An 18,544-nucleotide genomic window follows, 5' to 3' on the forward strand; every position below is an offset into this window, starting at 1 on the left:
AGAAAAGTCCTTATTTTTCATGGCGGGCATGATAACTCTCACTGGAACGTCGGAATTCGAAAATTCCAACGGTGTTAGAAAGAGTACATTTCTGGCTCTTGTATGAACTAGGATTATTGACTTCGCTCTAAAATTAACAAAATGGCGGACCTTTGAAAAAATATTTTTGGAAAATCGCCGATTTTTGACCAATAACCAAGTTAAAAAATAGGGAAGATCTTCACCGATTGGCTTTATCATAATTCATACGATAGCTATACACTCACAGAGAAACGTGTAAAAGTTTAGAATCGATTGGGTTATTAGTTTTTGAGTTATCGTGCCCGCCATTCGCAAAAGAGATAAACGCGTTTAAAGTTTGAGAAGCCCTTTAGCCGTCACTTGATGCTGACACAATAAATCGGTTATATCTTCAAGATTTATTGAGATTTTCACTTGAAATTTTGTATGGACATTCTTCAATTAGTGTAGATTCGAATTAAATCAAAAAAATGTTTGACCCCGAGAATGGGGGGGTCCCTTTAACACACTCTATCCTAGTCTCAATTCTATACGTTATGCCAAATTTCGTTCGAATCGGACCAGAATTGGAAGCTTGGTGCACCATTTACATAAAATCGGACGAAACTATATATAGGAGTTATATCTATATCTATATCGGATCTAATTTCAATGAAACTTAACACACTCTATCCTAGTCTCAATTTTATACGTTATGCCAAATTTCGTCTCAATCGGACCAAGATTGGGATTTTGGTGCACCATTTACATAAAATCGGACGTAACTATATATGGGAACTATATCTAAATCAGAATCGATTAAAACAAAACTTTGTATACATCAAAGTGGACCTAATGCAAAATTATGTCTCAATCGGACAAATTTTGAGAGTTTGGTGCACCATTTACCTAAAATCGGAACAAACTATATATATGAGAGCTATATCTAAATCTGAACTGATTTCAGCAAAAATTGAATATATCAATTTAATTGCCTAATCTGTATTGAAATCTATTCGTATTAGAACCCCTTAGAGCCGACTATCCACAAAGTCCTTACAATTTAAAACTATTAAGGAAAATGCCAAAGTCGGACGAGAGGAGAATTAAATATGTGTTATATATATCTATAGGTTTACCGGTAAATTTTCGTATTAATGGGATAGACATATGGATATCGGTATATCCATTATATTTCGTCTCAATCAATTTAGTACACTGTGCAAAATTCCGTCACGACAGAACAAACGTCGGTCGGTCAAATCGGCGAATTGAATCAATCTAACAAAGGTTGGGTTTGGTGCAACACTTACATGAAATATAAATCTGAACCGATTTTTACGAATTTGACGAGAGTTTGACCTTGGGCCAATTAAATAAGCTGATCCCAATTTCATCTCTCTTGGATTATAAATTCTTTGTTTACAACAAGTCAGAATGTAATTTAAATTTTAAATTCCTTTAAAGAGAGGCTATATTTAAATTGTAACAGTTTTTATTTTTAGTATAAAGTTAACATTTTTCCTGCTAAGTAGATTACTGGTTTCTGCAATCTATCCTAGCTGATGGGGCTGCCATGTATCTGACATTACTCTTTTGAATTATCCTCATTTTTTGATGTTGACGCCAAGTTTAGTTATTCTTACAGGGGGTTTCGGATATATTTCGTCTGGTGAAGATTTTTGAATTATTTTCACAAGTATTTAAAAATTTTTCACCGTCCGCTGAGATTTGAACCCGGGATCTGTCGTTAGGTCGTCTAGCACACTATTTGCAGCAAGACATATTTTTAAGTAAAATGTTTGTTGTTACACCGACTGCATAGACTTTAGACTAGCTTTACAGAAAAGTAGCTCTCCTCCAGTTCTTCTGAATTCTTAGGGGATGTAAGCAAGAAGTACGGAACGGAAAAATAACTGCAAAAAGAGACCAATCCGTTTTTATACTCGTGGTTTAAACATGCAACTTATGTAACCAACTCTGTCGAGTTCTTGGGAGAGAGAGGTGAGAATAGTGACAAGGGTGAAGAAATTCAAAATAGAATCGTAAAGAGCAGAAGCAGAGTCTCTTAAAATGTTGCATTTGTAAACTCTGAGTTAAAAACCCTGTTTTGGGAACGATTTCCATAAATGTCTGTACCAAGGTATATTAAGAAGGTAACCGTATCAAACCAGGTGATGGTAACATTAAATGTCACAACAATTAGTTGTTTTTAAATTTGCCGTAAAAATAAATCAGTCAATAGACATCGGGATTCATAAAAGAACAGAATTTGGTCGTAAAGAGACTACGGGTGGAAACATGACCGATAAACCGACAATAAAAGCATAACAGAAGAAATGTTGGTCACCTATAGAGATTTATTTTGTCTTCTGAAACATTTTGTTATTTTGTATATAATGTTGGTCTTGTATAACTTGGTATTCAATAAATCTTTTAGGTTTATATGAGAATAGGTCCTGACCATATATTATATGAAACCCATTCCCAAAGATTGATAAGTAGTTTAAATTCTTCATCCAGAATATTTTGTCGGAATAAAATTCTTCATCTTGAATCTTCGAGCAGTTTAAATTTGCTTCATTTCCATTAACAAATCATTTATATCTAATTTTATATTCATAGGGGACACCGGAACACGTTTCTATGCCTTTATTATGGTTTATTTACATTTTTTTCGAGTTTTATTTGAAGTCCATTGAGGGCATTAAAACGCAAGAAAAATGCTGAATTCCGATTGGTTGAATGTAATTTGCTTCAAGTATTGTATGTCACGGCGAATTAATTATTATTCGCCTAGTTGACAATTTTGACATATCATGTTCCAAATTCGCCGATGCGGCTACCTTATATATCTAACTTGGTCTGTACTTCTTCAATTATTGTCAATTCTAAAAAAAATATATTTTTCAAATCTATTTGCCTCCTACAAAACACCTAAAATATTTAACAAAGCCTCAATAAAATCATGAACTTGGATACGAATTTCTCCTGCAACGATTTCATACCAAGCGACACTTCAAGCAGCATCAACATTGGTGGAAATTATCCCTACCAGAGAGCCCAACCAGCATGTGCAGAATCAGAAGAAAAAAATTCGAGACGAAATGAATCAGTAGGGCAGTGTCCCTCGGGATTGTTAACGAGTACTTCATCCTCCTCCTCGGTCATTAGCAGTGCTCTCTTCAATCAGGATTGTCGTAAGCAAAAATTGTCCCGTCCCGCAGCACCAAATATTGGCTATGAATTGTCGCTGGCCAAGTCGATAATGCAACAGTACAGCAGCATAAGTGGTGATAATCTGTGAGTAATATGAAAGCTTGGTTATGGACGGTATATTAATTATACCCTCAATGATAAGGTGGACTAGATATTAAATTTGCCATTGCGTTTGTCACAACTCAAAATATATGTAGGATACCCCACATTCACATATTCATTATTAGAATACTATGCATGTCCATCGGACTGAATACTATGCATGTCCATAAGACAGAGCTCCTAAAAAGTTTGAAAATGGTAGATTTAGGTCGTCTCGGAACGAAATAGTTCAAAAGAACTATTCACCAAAGAACGATCGGTTCTAGGCCAGTTCCTTAGTTCAATTTGCTTCAGTCGTTCCTTTTTATCTCGTTCACTAAGTTCCGTTCAATCCAATCATTAAACAACAAGGAACTAAATTTTCGAACCAGGTATACAGTGTGGGTCTCCTTTCCGGTATTTTTGTCTACATTTTCCCAACGAAGTGACTTTATTTGCCATTCTAGGTGGGTAAAATACCTATTGAACTAAAAAAACAATGGAACTAAATTAATGACCTAGTTACTAGTGAACCGAAAAAGATCGAACCGCCTTAGGAACGAGATTTTTCAACTCTAGAGAATGCGATAACAAAATCGTCTTATTTTCGGTATTTTACAAATTTTAACTAAATATTCGAACCATAGTCATCTTTTTTAGAGTTCGGTTTCCTTTCCGGAATTTTTTAGAAACATTTGCCATTCCGAGTTCTAGTTGGGTAAAAATACCTATTCACAGAAATTTCTTAATATACATACATATAGTCACCAAATGAAGGCCCCGCCCCATTTTCGGCATTTTGAAGATTTTAACTGCACCAAAGTGGCAGTAATTTGGCAATATGGGTTTATGGGGAATTAAAAATCTTAAAAAATTGTCAATATAGGCTCATATAGCCCCCGTATATAGAGTTCCGCACTGTTTTCGGTATTTTCAACGTTTTAGTCAATGTGGCTGTAATTTGACATTTCAGATTATGGGTGGACAAAATTCCTCTTACCAGAAGATGGGCAAAATACAGACCGATTTTAGGTATTTTGAATGTATAAAAAGTTCGGCCAGATCGAACTTTACGATATTTCTTATTTGCTTTTTTTCCAGTTTCGACCATTTATCGGACATAATAAAACGTGTCATAGACGAACGACCGCCGAATGTCATTGATTTCTTCGAAGAATTCAGTCGCAATGTTCGTGAACAAAAACTCCATTTGCCGGAAAGGTTTCCACCCAATGGGGTCTACGAGGAACACCCACTATATAAGGTGGCCAAGAAACAATTAATGTCGATGAAATTACCCATGATCGATTATACGAAACCTGGTATCTCAGAGGAGGACTTTGAAGAAGATCACCAAAAAGAAGACGATCTAAAATTACCATTAAAACTCGATTACGCCTATAAGTTCCGAATATTCAATGAACGTGTTCAACATCTGCAATTTTATTGGAATCAATGTGGTTTTAGTATCTCTTCCGAAGATATATTCCAATTGGCCTGTTCAATGGATCGTATACAAACACATCCGTGCATTAGGCAATGCCGTTTTTGGGGTATGATAAATGGCCTTAAGGCTTCATATTACATTGTGGAGGCCTTGTTGACAAACGAAGAAATTGATGCACGATTTTTACAAATGCATAAAGAAATCGAAGAGTCGCAATGGAGAATGCCAGAGGAGGTAAAACTACCCTCACATATTGGTCCTGAATTAACACCAGGTTCGGTGGGTTGGGAAAATTATCCGGCAGATGAATTGGATAAAATGATACCTCCAGCCATGCCCATACACACGGTTAAAACTGAAGAGCTATTCGACATACCACCTGAACCCATAGGACGTGGGGTAAATCGTTTTTCATATTTTGTCGTGAACTCCCTCTCCGATGAATGGATTGAGTTGCCAATTTGTACCCCCAAACAAATTGCGATTTCTCGTAAGATTAAGAAATTTTTGTCGGGAGATTTAGAAGCGGATATTATTTCGTATCCCTGCTTTCCCGGCAAAGAGAAACATTATTTGAGAGCTATGATTGCTCGTATCACCGCGGGTACTTATATTGCTCCTAAGGGTTATTATCGCAAAATGAGTAAGAGTGAGCAGCGTCTATTTGATGGTATTGTGGATGATGAAATGGGTGACGAGGAAGATGAGGAGAATGAAAGCACGATCTTTGGTGAGGGGGAAGGCGAGGAGGGTGAAGGAGAGCAAGGTAAGGAAAATTATTTTTTAGAACAATTTCATTTCCAATAGAAAGTTTCTTTAAATGTTTTCTCTAATGACATTTTTATTAAATTTTTAATTTATATGGAAAATTTCATGATATTTTATTTCTAAAGAAATTTTTATGAAATTTTATTTCTGTAGAAAATTTCATGAAATTTTATTTCTGTAGAAAATTTAATGAAATTTTATTTCTATAGAAATTTTCATGAAATTTTATTTCTATAGAAAATTTTATGAAATTTTATTTCTATAGAAAATTTCATGAAATTTTATTTCTATAGAAATTTTCATGAAATTTTATTTCTATAGAAAATTTCATGAAATTTTATTTCTATAGAAAATTTCATGAAATTTTATTTCTATAGAAAATTTCATGAAATTTTATTTCTATAGAAAATTTCATGAAATTTTATTTCTATAGAAAATTTCATAAAATTTTATTTCTATAGAAAATTTCATTGAAATTTTATTTCTATAGAAAATTTCATTGAAATTTTATTTCTATAGAAAATTTCATTGAAATTTTATTTCTATAGAAAATTTCATAAAATTTTATTTCTATAGAAAATTTCATTGAAATTTTATTTCTATAGAAAATTTCATTGAAATTTTATTTCTATAGAAAATTTCATTGAAATTTTATTTCTATAGAAAATTTCATTCAAATTGTATTTCTATAGAAAATTTCATTGAAATTTTATTTCTATGGAAAATTTTACTTTCTTTACAAACTTTCATTGACATTTATTTCTATATAGAATTTCATTGAAATTTTACTTTCATAGAAAATTTCATTAAAAATTTATGTCAATCAAAAGTTTCATTAAATTATGTGCCCTTTCAGATAATGATATTGTTTTGGTCAAAAACGAAAAATATATTCCCCGACCCCTAACTTCTCTGAACAACCCCTCACAATGGCTTCACACTAGACCCAATATCCTCAAACAAGGTCGAGTTGTTTGGTTCGATGAAGAGAAGGCAAAACGTGAGCGACAGCGTGAATTGAAACGTTTAGAAAAATTACGACGTCTTCAAGAAATGGGCCTAGAAGAGGGAAACAATGAAGAGGGTGACGACGAAGAAGAAGATGAAAGTGAAGAAAACGATTCCGAAGAAGGTGGCGACGAGGAAGAAGAATTTGAAGAACCAGAATTGCGAGAATATGGCCCGTCCATTCTAACACCCTGTTCTCGTGATGCAAATGATGAGATTTCCGTGCCATGGGTTGGACGTTTTACCAGCAACTTTACTAATCGAAATGAAAGGATGTTAATAATGCGATCCAATCTATGGCCTGGAGCGTACTCCTTTGTTTTTGAAGATCTATGCGATTCCATTTATTTGGGTTGGGGTAATAAATATGTCAGACGTAATATGACGTGGCATCATCCACCCGAACCAGCTGAGGAATATCCTCATGAGGCAATGGATTTTGTGGAAGCCACAGATCCCAGTGTGGAATTGGAGGAGGCTTATCGTTTGAGTTTGCTGAAAAAGGAATTACAGCTAGGGGATATGGGGGAGCATTTGATGGATTATGAAAATGAGTCACATGAATCGGCAGATGATAATACTGATGATGATGAGGACGAGGAAGAAGAGGAGGAGGAGGAAGAAGAGGAGTAATAAAACCAGTTTGAAATTACTTAAATAAATATCGAATAATTTATTGATTAAATACATTTTAATAAAATTAATAATAATAACAGGGACTTGTTTTCAAAAAGGACGATTTGTGTGTGTGTTTGATTGTTCCTATTTCTTGCCTTGGTTAATCATCTGTTCATGTATGGCCAATGGTTCCTCAGAGAATTGTACTTTTGTATAATGTCGCTTCAGTTCTTCTTTCAATTCTGTGCTATGGGCCCAATCTCTCGTCTCACAAATTACTTTCACCTCCACAGTGTAGATATCCTTCAGCCAGGCACGTTCATGCATAATATCCTTAATGGATACACCAAGATCCGAGAGAATTTCACACAACTCATGAATGCCACCGGGACGATCGGATACCTCAACATTGAATTTAACCAAACGACCTTCGGCGGCCAAGCCACGCTCCAAACAGCGACCAAAGACTGTGGTATCGATATTACCACCGCACAGCAGGATGACGACCCTGGAAAGGGGAAGACAAATATTGAAATTAAAATGTTGAAATATTTCGATACAAATTTCAATTGAAATGGAATTGTCTAAAGAAATAAAAGTTCATTGAAATTTTCTATAGAAATAAAATTTCAATGAAACTTTTTATAGAAATAAAATTTCAAGAAATTTTTCCATAGAAACTAAAATTTTAATGAAAATTTCCATAGAAATACAATTTCAAGAACATTTTCCATAGAAACTAAAATTGCAATGAAATGTTCTAACGAAATTTCTTTATAAATAAAATTTCATGAAATTTTCTATAGAAATAAATTTTCAATAAAATTTTCTATAGAAAAAAATTTCAATGAAATTTTCTATAGAAATAAAATTTCAATGAAATTTTCTATAGAAATAAAATTTCAATGAAATTTTCTATAGAAATAAAATTTCAATGAAATTTTCTATAGAAATAAAATTTCAATGAAATTTTCTATAGAAATAAAATTTCAATGAAATTTTCTATAGAAATAAAATAGAAATAAAATTTCAATGAAATTTTCTATAGAAATAACATTTTAATGAAATTTTCTATAGAAATAAAATTTCAATGAAATTTTCTATAGAAATAAAATGTCAATGAAATTTTCTATAGAAATAAAATTTCAATGAAATTTTCTATAGAAATAAAATTTCAATGAAATTTTCTATTGAAATAAAATTTCAATGAAATTTTCTATAGAAATAAAATTTCAATGAAATTTTCTATAGAAATAAAATTTCAATGAAATTTTCTATAGAAATAAAATTTCAATGAAATTTTCTATAGAAATAAAATTGCAATGAAATTTTCTATCAAAATACAATTTCATGAAATTTTCTATAGAAATAAAATTTCAATGAAATTTTCTATAGAAATAAAATTTCAATGAAATTTTCTATAGAAATAAAATTTCAATAAAATTTTCGATAGAAATAAAATTTCAATGAAATTTTCTATAGAAATAAAATTTCAATGAAATTTTCTATAGAAATAAAATTTCAATGAAATTTTCTATAGAAATAAAATTTCAGGAAATTTTCTATAGAAATAAAATTTCATGAAATTTTCTATAGAAATAAAATTTCAATGAAATTTTCTATAGCAATTTTTCTATAGAAATAAAATTTTAATGAAATTTTCTATAGAAATAAAATTTTATGATTTTTTCTGTGAAAATAAAAAGTCATTGAAAAGTTTCCATAAAAAATAATGTCAATGAAATTTTGTATTGAAAAAATTGCATGAAATTATCGATAGCAATAAAATTTCAAAAGAAACTTTCTATAGAAATAAAATTCCAATAACATTTTTATGTGAATTAAATTTTAGTTAAATTTTCTAAGGAATATTTTCAAAAAAATTGTCCATTGAAATCAAATTTCAATAAATGAATTTTCTGAAGAGAAAATGTCACTGCAAGTTTCTATAAAATTTCAATGAAATTTTCCATACAAATTTGAGTGAAATTTTCTATAAACAAAACTAATTTTTTTTATAGATATAAACTTACTTCTTTCCCTTCAATTCCGGCAGATGGCCAGCCAAAATGGCTGCCAAACCTGATGCGCCAGCACCCTCCACCACACATTTCTCCTCCTCGACCAAACGAAGAATGGCCAAAGCAATCCACTCCTCTTTGACGACAACCATTTTATCAATCAATGGCAGAGCTGTGACGAAAGCATTATAACCCACCTTGGGTACAGCCAAGCCATCGGCCAAGGTATTTTTAATGGGCGTGTGAATTGGACCATTATTTTCCATGGCATTAGAGAAACTAGGGCATTTGGCTGATTCGACACCCTTAAAAACAAAATTATAAAAATTAAATAATTCTCTACAAACAAAAATCCCCTTTTGAACTCACAATAATTTTAGTTTTTGGCGACAGGGCCTTAACAGCCGTTGCAATACCAGCAATAAGGCCACCACCACCCACTGGAATTATCACGGCATCTGGATTTGGTACTTGTTCTAAAATTTCCAAACCAATAGTACCCTGTCCGGCCATAATGTGTGGATGATCGTAGCCATTGATGTACAACATCTTCTGTTCTTTGGCCATTTTCATGGCCAATGCCTTGGCCTCACCCATATCTTTACCCTCGACAATAACATTGGCTTTGTAGTTGCGGCATTTCTGAATTTTCATAATCGGTGCAGCTTTGGGCATAACCACCGTGACGGGGATATTCAATTTCCAGCCATGATAACTGAGAGCCTGTAGAACAGAAAAACGAAAATTGGATATTATTGAAGTTAAATGAGAAGTTAGGGTATTTTTTACCTGAGCATGATTACCCAATGAGGCTGATATAACACCGATTTTCTTTTGTTCATCCGATAGAGATAATAAAGCATAGCGGGCACCACGTTCTTTGAAACTGAAATTAAAATGGACATGTTTTTTTTATAAGGGAGCGGTAACAAGGGAGGAATATTATAATATTTAATATTGAAAATACTAGATCTCTAAGTTTCCTGAGAATATATTATTTACTGGGATGTATACGTAAATAATGTTCATAGATACCTGATAGAAATATAATTTTTTCTATACCTCTTATAGAGATACAATTCTCCAACCTATCTAGACTAAAAATCTCCCAATAGTAAATATATATATATTTTTGGCCTTAATATGGCATGAAGGTATAGATTGTATACCACCTAGCCAAGATGTGGTCAGAATAGCAATTAATGGGTTACCAGCCGAACTAATCAATCAATGGTCAGGAGCTAGAGCATGAGTAGTACAAATTGGCGAGAGGAATTCATGCCAAACGATTAGAACCTCAGTATCCTGTGTCCCGTGTACAAAAATGGAGACAAGACGATATGTGCCAACTATAGAGTAATTAGTCTCCCTCCCATCGTACTGTGTGAAATTCGGATAAGGATAGTGTTGGCCAACACAGATGCTACTATGGTGTAAGTAAGCAGTTTCGAAACAAGGCGGGAGCCAGACCAAACTCACACTCTACAAGACACTGATACTACCCGTGCTTTTATATGAATCTGAAGAATGGGTACATGCGCAAGCAGATGGGGCAGCTATTGGAGTGTTTGAGAGAAAAATTTTCCGGAATATGTATTGGCCGATATCCGTGGACGGTGAATATCGCTGTCGAATGAATCATGAGTTATACCATTTATTTTCGGACATCGACATAGTCAGACGTATCGAATTGCAGCGATTACGTTGTGAAAATGGATGAGGATGCCCCAGCTCAAAAGACATATAAAAGCGACCCAACTGAGGAAGGAAAAACGGAGAGTAAAGCCACGAATTTGATGGAAATACCAAGTAGAAGACAACATCTCGATGCATGGTCTTTCAAATTGGAAGAGCTGCGCAAAAGACAGAAGCGCCTGGAAATCTTTTTTAAGCTCGGCTTATGGAACAAATTTTCTCTCACAAGCCAGCTAAGTAAGTAATTAAGTCATTGGTCCCTGAAAAATATTCTATAAAAAAGTCACGGTTTTATTGGGACCTAAAAATATTTTTTAAATAAAGTCGCTATTAAATGTCCTTCAAAATGTCTCTATAAGAATGCAAACTTGAATATTTTCTAAAAAATCCAAGCCCTGACGGCCTTCATAGAAGAGCATTAAGTCAGTGAATCCCTTTAGATTAGCCTGAGAGTTTCAAAATTAGTCTAAACAGATGATCTGAAGTTCAGGGATCTCTATAGATTTTCAATGAGCGTTGTCAAGGCCAGGAAGTCTCTATAGACGATAAGAATACTCTATAAGCCCTTGGAGTCTCCATAGAAGAGCTTAGGGCCAGTGATTCCGTATATACGAGCCTTAGAGTTTCAATATTTTCTAAAAAAAAATTATGTTGGAAAAAATTATATTATATAGTTAGACGAGCTGAAGGCTGCGAATTATCTATAAGTTTTTATTTACGATATTTGTTACCAGGTATCTATATAGACGGGTTGAAGCCTGGGAATTATTTACAGATGACCTTAAGGCATGGTAGTCTTTCTAGAGGATCACAAGGGCAGCGAGTCTTTAAAGACGTTGAAGTATTGTTAGACAATCAAAATCTTGAAAGTCTTTGTTGTCGAAGGAGTCAATGAACTATACAACTATTAGCTCTTTGTAGAAGAGTTGGAATTTTTCTACATAGAAGATCTGGGGTTCTTCATACAAAGGCTGAAGATTTTCCTGTTTAATAAAAACAGAAGGACTTCTCAATGATCTACCCAATTACCTTTATAGAAGAACTTGATCTTTTCTTCATAGGAGATCTGGAGTTCTTTTTTTATATAAGAACTGGATTTTTTCTTCATAAAAAAGCTGATGAATGTTAAAATGCATGTTTAATGGAAGACTAGAAGGTCTTCTTTGAGACCTTCTTGGGGGGTTTATACCATTATCCTCATTAAATACATATAACTAGTTTGTTTTCAATTCAAGGTTAAAGTATCCGATCGACCCTATCTGAACTTGGTGCATCCAATAAGGATAATATGCAAGAACGTGGAGGTTGCCTATATGAGTATAGTGGTGGAGGTAAAAGTAACCTTCGTGGAGGAAAAAGTAACAGTTCTGAAAAATATGCCTTCTGTAGACCTTCTGCAATATAATAAATTTATTATGTAAAGGGACTTTAAGGTGAGTCAGTATTTTTGATTTGTATTTCCTTTTAAATCACATTACATCATGTCATAATTTTTAATTTTCAAAATCTTCATTATTGTTAATAGCTGGAAACTATTATGTTGCTCATCATGATTAATTACATTACGACAATGTCCAGACAAATAGTATGTAGCCAATCCAATGCTATATTTTCCCTTATCAATCGAATGTCTATATTTATTAATTATGACAATCATTTTTTTCTTTAACGGTCAGTGGAAAAAAGTTTTCCAATCAGCCACGCTTCATGTTTTGTAATCATGAAACTGTGGCAGACGTCTCGGTTTTGTTTTATTTCCCCTTTTTATGGAGGTCCATAGATTGGCCAGCAATTAACTTTGAAATTTGATGGAATCTAATGTTAAAGGGGTTAACGTTTTATTTCCTGGTGGGGGAAGGTAACTATTTCTTTTATGTAGGTCAGCTGACATTTCAAAGCAGCACTAAAATGTACCAAAAACATTTTCATTGTAATAGAACGAAAGTCTGAATATTTCGATACTCTTGTGTTAAATTCGACCAACATATTTTTAAATTGTTCTCTATTAATTACATTTTTTTTAATATTTTAACTGCTAATTTAATTGCAACGAATTTCAAATTGTATTTTTTAATTTTAGTACATACATTTTTTAAATATTATCATTCTTAAATAAAACACCCTATATGTGTACTAATAAATGTTTTGCGATAAGAAATGGTAATTAAGTAACTTTACTACATCTCATTTCAAAATGCATTCAATCGTATCTGTACACGTGTGTGTGTTGGTTTAATTTTTTTTCGAATAGGACAAAGGTTTCAATTTCTAAAAAAATGCAGAGATATCATCAATTTGACTTTTTTCGCTTATTTTTGAATTTCGTTTGTATGGAATTTAATTAATCAAATTGGTGGCAAATTATTATTGATTGCGCCATACAAAAACTAATTCAGCTTCAATGAATAGAAAATTCATTATCAATTTAAAATATATTAAAAAATCATTAGGTCGGAGAGACATTGATTTTGGAGTTCTTCTTTATAGAAGAAGGCTTTTTATATTGTACGATTTGTCTTAAAGCGCTTAACAATTTTCGTTTATTTTGATAATTATCAAAGAATTAAAAAAAAACTTTGGATGTCTTATCTAAAAAACTGATTTCAATTATGTTTGATATTGTAAATCGGCATATAGCAGATATATTTAAAAATATGTTCAAGTGTACTCAAAAAAAAAAAAAAATATATATATATTGATTTTGGAAATCATTGAATTTTACCATGGTACAATTATAAAAGGTAATAGCAAAACCCAGCTGATTTGATTCCAACGTAATACTAGTGTCAATATGAATATGACAAATTATGTTTTTAAAAATAGCATGGAATTTTATTTACTTTATGAACATGTATAACATTTTTTGAAATGTTTAGCCGTTTTAAACGGCATTTACATTAGAACTTTTTACCGGGTTAACCTACTTTATGAGGATTTATTTGACATATATGTAAAGGTATTGACAATTGAAACCCACTGGGTTAACGAAATCCGGTTAAATGTAAACGTACTATTATACAGAGTTTTTGATGAGGTTTCAAAGCTTATGCCTGCAAGTTTCTATAGACGATTTTAAGACCAGGGAATCTCAAAAATGGGCCGAAGTCTATGATTTGTTGACGTACTTAAGGCCTTGGAGTCTCTATTGACGACCGGAATTCCATGGAGTTTCTGAAGTATTTTTAGACGACCAAAAGATTGAATGTCGAAGACGTCAATTGTTAGTCAAGAGATACTGACTCTTCAAAGTAGATCTGCAGTTCATCATCATAGAGAATAAGGAGTTCTCCTTCATAGAAGAGCTGAAGGGTTCCCTCATAGAAGATTAATATTCTTGTTTAATGAAAGACCTGAAGGTCTTCTTTGAGGTTTTTTTAAATAAAACATATAATTTAAAAACCCATGCTGGATTTCTTTCCAAGTAAAATATACCTAAAAATCTCTACGAATTTATAGGTTCTTTTAAATTTTTCCTAAAAATGCAATTTTGAATTGGTCATTGAAAAATATTCTCTAAATAATATAAGTTTATGTTGGTACATGAAAATGTATAGTCTCTTTAGAGGAGCTGAAATTCTGAATTCATCTCTACAGATGAACTTAACGATGTAAATAGAAAATATCAGGCCTGAAAGTCTCTATTAACGATCGAAAATTATAGGTTGGGGAAAAAGAAATCCATTATTTTTATATGAACATTAGGAGTTTATTTAACATGTTTCGGAATGTCCGATATGCACCGTTTTGTTGCCATTTTAAAGGTAACTTTATAGTGCCTCTCTCATAGAAGTCCTGCTCGCTATTTCCAAAAAAAAACTATAAGTAGTCGATTTTCACAATCCTCCCTAGAAACAAATTTTTTATCATTAAAGAAATTTTGCAATGCAAGAAAAATATTATATTCGTTTGGTGTCTAGTCGGATAAGTGACGGATGTATTAAAACTTCCCAACCAAGCTCCCGAAGTTTCTGGCGAGTCACAGTAGATGTGTGTGGCTTGGCTTTGTCCTGGTGGAACAGGACACCTGTCCTGTTGGCCAATTTTGGCCGCTTTGGTCAATTATTATCTTCAAACGGTCCAGTTGTTGACAGTAGAGATCAAAATTTAGCGTTTGGCCATTTGGAAGCAACTCCCAATAAATAATCCCCTTCCAGTCCCACCAAATTCATAGCAGAACCTTCCTGACCGTCAGTAATGGTTTGCCACCGCTCTTTGACCACGATCGTTGTCGCACAGAGTTATCGTATATGATCCATTTCTCATCTCCAGTCACCATCTCATTCCGTTTGACCAAGGTTTCCCAGATGGAAATTCGATCCATCCTATTTTTTCTTCTACTTTTTGAATCCATCTTAGTGTAAATGTTTTAAAACAGTTTTTTTTGTTGTCGATTTTTAGCTCCTGCTAACGACTGCTAACATGACATAATTTTTCCGATTTTATCGACATTTTCGATGAACGGCCTAATGGATTTGTTTTTTTCCCAACCTAATATTTTCACATAAGGGGGAGGATTTGAAACGGATTTGGTCCAAAGAAACATTGGGGCTAAAACCAATATTTCGATGGGGCACATTTTTGTCGTATCAAAGTGTATATACCCTGAGAGTATAATTAGCGAGACCTTTATATGTGAGCATAACATATTATAATTGAACCCTAATATGGACCTAAGAACCCAAAATGCTACAAAACACCCACTTCGGTTGGAAAATACGGCTAAAAAATGACTAACTGTATATTCCCCTCTTCATGAGGTGGATATTTAAAATACCTAAAATAGATCGGCGCTTCAAGAGAAAACGAAATCCAGTGTCTGTAGTTTGGTATTTCGTTTTCTCCCGGAAGACCCGATTCGAGGTATTTTAAATATCCACCTCATGGCTGGGGGGTATTAAAATGTATTTGGAAAGTTATATTGTTCAAAGTTTAGGCTAACTCTTTGAACATATTGAAAATGACGCGGGACTATTGACTACGATATATGGGGACTAACCGCTCTAACGAAACGGGACTGATATTGATATTTTTTGTAGAGATTTTCTATAAAATTAAAATTTAAAATAGAAAATTACAGTCAGTTCGGACAGTGTCCAAAATCCCAAAAATGTCAAATAATGAGAGATACCGTTATATGACGAATACCCCGACATTTGAGACATTATAGGTAATTGTTAGTAGGTAGATTTTCTATGCAACGAGAATCGAAAAATAATAAAATAGAACAAATACGATTGAACAATATGTCCAAACCTCTAAAATAACAAATATTGAAAGGTTTCTTATATGGGGTCTACACCAAAACGTGGACCGATATATCCCATTTGCTATACTTTCAGGGACCTATCTTAGATATTGCGATCTTCATTGTAATGTCAACAGACGGACATACAAAAATGGCTAAGTCGTCATAGAAGCTTATTCTGATCAAGAAGTTCCAACTTATTTTGAGGTGTTCAAACTAAATGAGGACGGTATAAAAAAACACGCCTGAAAACATGTCTGAGCGGTAGATATTTTTTATAGAAATTTGATCAAAAAATTATCATGACATTAGGTTTTTTTATACCCCACGAGTTATTTCATCTTAAAAATAAATTTTCCACATCGCCAAAAATTTGCGACATAGCAAAAAGTACAGTTCGATTTGAACTGGTTTAATAGAACAATACTTGATTAGTGTTGTTATATAATAGTCCAATAATTTCTGAAACTAAAGCAGAATTTTACGTTTCCATTCCCTATTGATTTCCTATTCCACCAAATAATTTTAAACTTAAATTTCGTAACATGTATAATTCTTACCTTCCTGTGTATTGCAGAAAATCCTTTTTCAAATATAAATCCATGCCATATGAATCTGAGGTGGTTGAACGCTAAAATCCAAATTTACATTTCAATATAAGAGGACATTTCAAATGTCTTAAAAATCTTCTACTTACCGGACATGGCGTTCTTTCAATACCATCCTTAATTAAAAATGCCGCCGATGTGATGTCATGGAATGAAATCTTTTGTGGTTTCTTGGGATCACAATGAGGATCAATAATTTCACCATTTGCTTCAAATTGTGCTGGAATATTCATGTTAGCGCTAGGTATAACGATGGTACCATTTACATTTTCCTTGATGATTGCCTTGCCGCCACCATTTGCGGAGGATTTTGTGCCATTTGTCACTTTTTCCGTTGTGACAGGAATTTCTACACCATTTTGACCACCACCCATTTTAATTCCTTTTTTTTTTTTTTTTTGGTATTTTTGCTAATATTTTCACTTCCTTTATTCTATTTTTTTCCACTAAAATTCACTGTCACGACACGACCTTCACCAGTCGATTTAATGAAAACAACTGAATTTTAGTTTTGCCAATTATTTTGAATGTTAAATATTCCGCCACTTGTTGCTTTAGATTTCAAAACGTAAATCATAATTCGTCATATTTCCATTTCGCACTAAACTGCTGTTGCTTCTGTCGCTGATAATCTTCTTCGTGAATTATCAGCGACTGAGGGTATACCCTACACACAGACAGGCAGTTTGATTAAACTATTTGCGAAGTGATAAGAGAATTATAGAGAGAGATTCCTATGTGTGGTAAATAATCATTGATATGAGGTTTTATAATAGGATTTCTAGGTATAAAAATGGGAATGAATAATATAAATCCTTTAGAAAAAATCCGAAAAAATTACAATAGATTAAAGATTTACGATATCCAAAGTAAACAAGTAAAAAAATCCATTCTAGTTAAATAAAAACGACCTTGCTTACATAGTTGCTTCTCTAGGTGGCGATTGATGTTGGTTATATGAATGGCAGGGGGTTCGGATGCATCAGTTGCTAGGCCCTCATGAAAGACATAAAGGTGGTACTACCGCTTCCATTATAAACAATATCTTAAGGATCTTAATCGAAGAAGAATTTGAAGCAGTCAAAGGGGGGAATACCAATATCTTCATTACCATTGCGAAGGCAAGGCACTACGAGCTGGCAATCTTTCTACAAAAGGTGATTAGATTTTTCCAACGATGTTAGAAAGGGTTCATGTGTGGCTCGTATGAACTAGGATTATTGAATTCGCTCCAATATTAACAAGATGGCGGAACTTTGTTTTTTTTTTTTTTTTTTTTGAAATTCGCTTAATTTTGACTAATACCTGTGTAAAAAAATAAGGAAGTTCTTCCTAGTTCATACGAGGGCTATACACTCTCAGAGAAACATGTCAAAATTTGGAACCGATTGGATTATTAGTTTTTGAGTTATCGTGCCCACGATTCGTAAACACTGCTTCGAGAAAAATGCGTTATAAATTTGAGAATCACTCTTGCCGTCACTTGATGCTGACACAATAAATCGGCTATATCTTCAAGAGTTCTTGAGATTTTCATTTGAAATTTTGTAGGGATATTCTTGAATTAGTGTAGAATCGAAAAAATAAATAAAATTTTTTGACACCGAGAATGGTGTAAGTGTGGGTTTAATGACCTTCGAAAAGGTGTTTTTAAGGAATATTATAAGGAGACAAGACTGGATTTTGTAAATCTCTTTTTTAAACATTTGTTCAAGGGCTGAAAAGGAGTATTTCTACCAGAAAGGTTGATGATCATGTTTTGACATAGCCTCTCTATAGAGATCCGGCTCCTTTCTGGGTATTTTAATGATGTTAGGCGTATTTTCTAATCAAA

At 33.1% G+C, this 18,544-nt stretch overlaps 2 protein-coding genes across 2 annotated transcripts; one reads left to right on the forward strand and one right to left on the reverse strand.

The window, feature by feature from the left end:
* Positions 1-2,968: 2,968 nt before the first annotated feature.
* LOC133329434 (radial spoke head protein 6 homolog A-like) lies at positions 2,969-7,156 on the forward strand. Its single transcript, XM_061537907.1, has 3 exons — positions 2,969-3,303; positions 4,402-5,498; positions 6,372-7,156. Exons 1-3 carry the CDS (start codon positions 2,969-2,971, stop codon positions 7,154-7,156), a joined length of 2,217 nt encoding a protein of 738 aa, XP_061393891.1.
* A 129-nt stretch (positions 7,157-7,285) lies between these two features.
* On the reverse strand, positions 7,286-17,084 carry LOC133329435 (L-threonine ammonia-lyase). The gene is made up of 6 exons (XM_061537908.1): positions 16,800-17,084; positions 16,663-16,733; positions 9,952-10,048; positions 9,532-9,885; positions 9,175-9,467; positions 7,286-7,649 (listed from the first exon to the last, which is right to left on the reverse strand). The coding sequence occupies exons 1-6, from the start codon at positions 17,082-17,084 to the stop codon at positions 7,286-7,288; spliced, it is 1,464 nt and encodes a 487-aa protein (XP_061393892.1).
* Positions 17,085-18,544: the final 1,460 nt, after the last annotated feature.

The sequence above is a fragment of the Musca vetustissima genome, unplaced genomic scaffold (genome assembly GCF_032173495.1).
Source record: "Musca vetustissima isolate MV318-11 ecotype Yass unplaced genomic scaffold, APGP_CSIRO_Mvet_v1 utg27537, whole genome shotgun sequence".
NCBI classification, from domain to species: Eukaryota; Metazoa; Arthropoda; class Insecta; order Diptera; family Muscidae; genus Musca; species Musca vetustissima.

Excerpts from the sequence above, each read along its gene's own strand:
- LOC133329434 (XM_061537907.1), top strand. The coding sequence starts at position 2,969 with ATGAACTTGGATACGAATTTCTCCTGCAACGATTTCATACCAAGCGAC. Across the intron at positions 3,304-4,401 it reads AGCATAAGTGGTGATAATCT|TTTCGACCATTTATCGGACA; the intron begins GTGAGTAATATG and ends CTTTTTTTCCAG. Across the intron at positions 5,499-6,371 it reads TGAGGGGGAAGGCGAGGAGG|ATAATGATATTGTTTTGGTC; the intron begins GTGAAGGAGAGC and ends GTGCCCTTTCAG.
- LOC133329435 (XM_061537908.1), bottom strand. The coding sequence starts at position 17,084 with ATGGGTGGTGGTCAAAATGGTGTAGAAATTCCTGTCACAACGGAAAAA. Across the intron at positions 9,886-9,951 it reads CATTGGGTAATCATGCTCAG|GCTCTCAGTTATCATGGCTG; the intron begins GTAAAAAATACC and ends TCTGTTCTACAG. Across the intron at positions 7,650-9,174 it reads CCGGAATTGAAGGGAAAGAA|GGTCGTCATCCTGCTGTGCG; the intron begins GTAAGTTTATAT and ends TCCCCTTTCCAG.